This window comes from Lactuca serriola, chromosome 4, assembly GCF_051521515.1.
Source record: "Lactuca serriola cultivar US96UC23 chromosome 4, Lser_US96UC23_V15, whole genome shotgun sequence".
NCBI classification, from domain to species: domain Eukaryota; kingdom Viridiplantae; phylum Streptophyta; class Magnoliopsida; order Asterales; family Asteraceae; genus Lactuca; species Lactuca serriola.
In genome coordinates, this window is record NC_136411.1 from 393,772,151 (window position 1) to 393,774,184 (window position 2,034).

Below are 2,034 nucleotides of genomic sequence, written 5' to 3' on the forward strand. Positions count from 1 at the left end.
AGTTTTCCTTACTTCTACAGTCTAAACTCAAATCTCGATGAAGCTTTATTGGGCTTATGTGTATCATAGGTCTATGGGCCTACTAATAACTACATTGCCTATTATAAATCAGTCTTTTGGGCTCATGGTATATGGGGACATCATCATACTCGGTCCATCCAAAGAAAAGTCCAAACAATATAAACTAGAAACTTATCAGTTATCACCAATAGATTTCCCAAGCTATTTTGGCCCTTCACTTAGATATCCCTATGGATAACAAGATTTCGTACCACTATATATTAAAATAAATAAATATCTACACATCAAATATCTAACTAATTGAACTTTTGGTGAGATCGACAAGATATTATTACTTGACACACATATAAATGCGTGTGAAATATATCACTTAAAAGAGAAAAAAGATATGAGAAGGATTCAAAGCCATAAGCTCCCATGCTTACATTGTCAACCTCAAGGCTTCATTAAAATGGTGAGTATATATATGCATACATACATTGCATATACACATGTTTTTCCATCAATGGTTTTGACATAAAGTTGTGTACCCATAAGAGATTTCACATAAGTTATATTTTTAACATTATATTATTAACTTTATAGAAAAAGTAATATTTATATGCGAAGTATTTGATGTTATAGGTGCATCATTTAATAGAAAGATGCATACTCTTTCGTATGGGTCGAGATGATTGCATGAAGACACTCGCTAAGCATGCAAACATCCATCCAACTGTCACGTTTACAGGTAACTAATTCATTATACATGTACGTAGTATTTTTACAAATAATTTTCTATTTGTATAATCTAATCAACTGTACATATTAATATTGAAAATACAAATATAGTATGGGAAGAGCTACTAAAAGAGAATAAGACCTTCTTTCAAGCGTACTCACGTTCTATTTTACCAAGCAATATCGTGCTCAATGGTAAGTCTGTTAATGTATAACGAGTTTGATCAATTATTATATATACACATTAAATTGTTTTTATCTGAAAGTCAACTTTCCATTATTTTTCTAATTATTTTTGTTTTATTGTGTTCTGATTTAAATGTTCCAGGACAACCACAAGAAACCAATAATATCGATTGTTATGGAAGAACACAAACATTGTGGAGGAGATGATTAGTTAATAGCTTGTCATAAATGATTTTGTAACAATTTTGTCATGAAATTTGTAGCAATTTATTTTATAGGACATTAATAAATCAAGAATTTTCATTTCCTAACAAATTAGCATCGCCTCTCATTAAGATACTTAATCTATGATTAAGGGAGTGTTCATCAAAACTAGTTGATAATCGGTATGTAACGACCAAAAATTTGAGCCAATTTAAAACGTTTTATTTCATTCAAAAACCATTAAGTTCATACATTTGTTTTCAAAATAGTTTAAACATCAGAGTATTCCCCAGAACCATATCACATAAACCATAAAACATGAGGAGCGGTACGAACACGCCTTCGCCTTACCACATTCTCCTGAAGTACCTGAAACAAAACACTGAACTGTAAGCTCGAAAGCTTAGTAAGTTACCCCCAAAATATCAACCACACACAAACATACTCCTAACATATCGCAAATAGAACAACCATGCACATCGGGTCTACAGTGTGATTGGTCCGCCCGCACTGGGCCTTCAATCCACCTGGTCCACTCTCTGAGTCTACAGTATGACTGGTCCGCCCACACCGGGCCTTCAGTCGGCCTGGTCCACTCTCCGAGCCTTGGCACGTCTGGTCCGCCCTCTTCGGGCCTTCAGCCTATCCGGACCGCTCGTTGGGCCTTCGGAATATCCGGTCCGCCCTGGGTATGTTGGCCTACAACACAAAGCAGGACCCGCCTCAACCCAACCTCGTAAAACAACCATATGCACAACAAACAATTAATCGCATAACAATCCTTAACCGGACAAACAGTCTAACAGATCACATAGCATATCAGTAACATAGCAACCATCCTAAACCAGGATGTATCTAGCATATCAGTAACATATCAACCACCCTAAACCAGGATGTATCTAG

General features: G+C 35.6%; 1 protein-coding gene across 1 annotated transcript; it reads left to right on the forward strand.

Annotated features, from left to right (window-relative positions):
* Nucleotides 1-322: 322 nt before the first annotated feature.
* LOC145100824 (uncharacterized) lies at nt 323-1,242 on the forward strand. The gene is made up of 4 exons (XM_079037954.1): nt 323-475; nt 646-751; nt 853-936; nt 1,070-1,242. Exons 1-4 carry the CDS (start codon nt 410-412, stop codon nt 1,132-1,134), a joined length of 321 nt encoding a protein of 106 aa, XP_078894080.1. The 5' UTR covers nt 323-409; the 3' UTR covers nt 1,135-1,242.
* The last annotated feature ends 792 nt before the right edge of the window (nt 1,243-2,034 follow it).

Excerpts from the sequence above, each read along its gene's own strand:
- LOC145100824 (XM_079037954.1), top strand. The coding sequence starts at position 410 with ATGAGAAGGATTCAAAGCCATAAGCTCCCATGCTTACATTGTCAACCT. Across the intron at positions 476-645 it reads CTCAAGGCTTCATTAAAATG|GTGCATCATTTAATAGAAAG; the intron begins GTGAGTATATAT and ends TTGATGTTATAG. Across the intron at positions 752-852 it reads TCCAACTGTCACGTTTACAG|TATGGGAAGAGCTACTAAAA; the intron begins GTAACTAATTCA and ends ATACAAATATAG.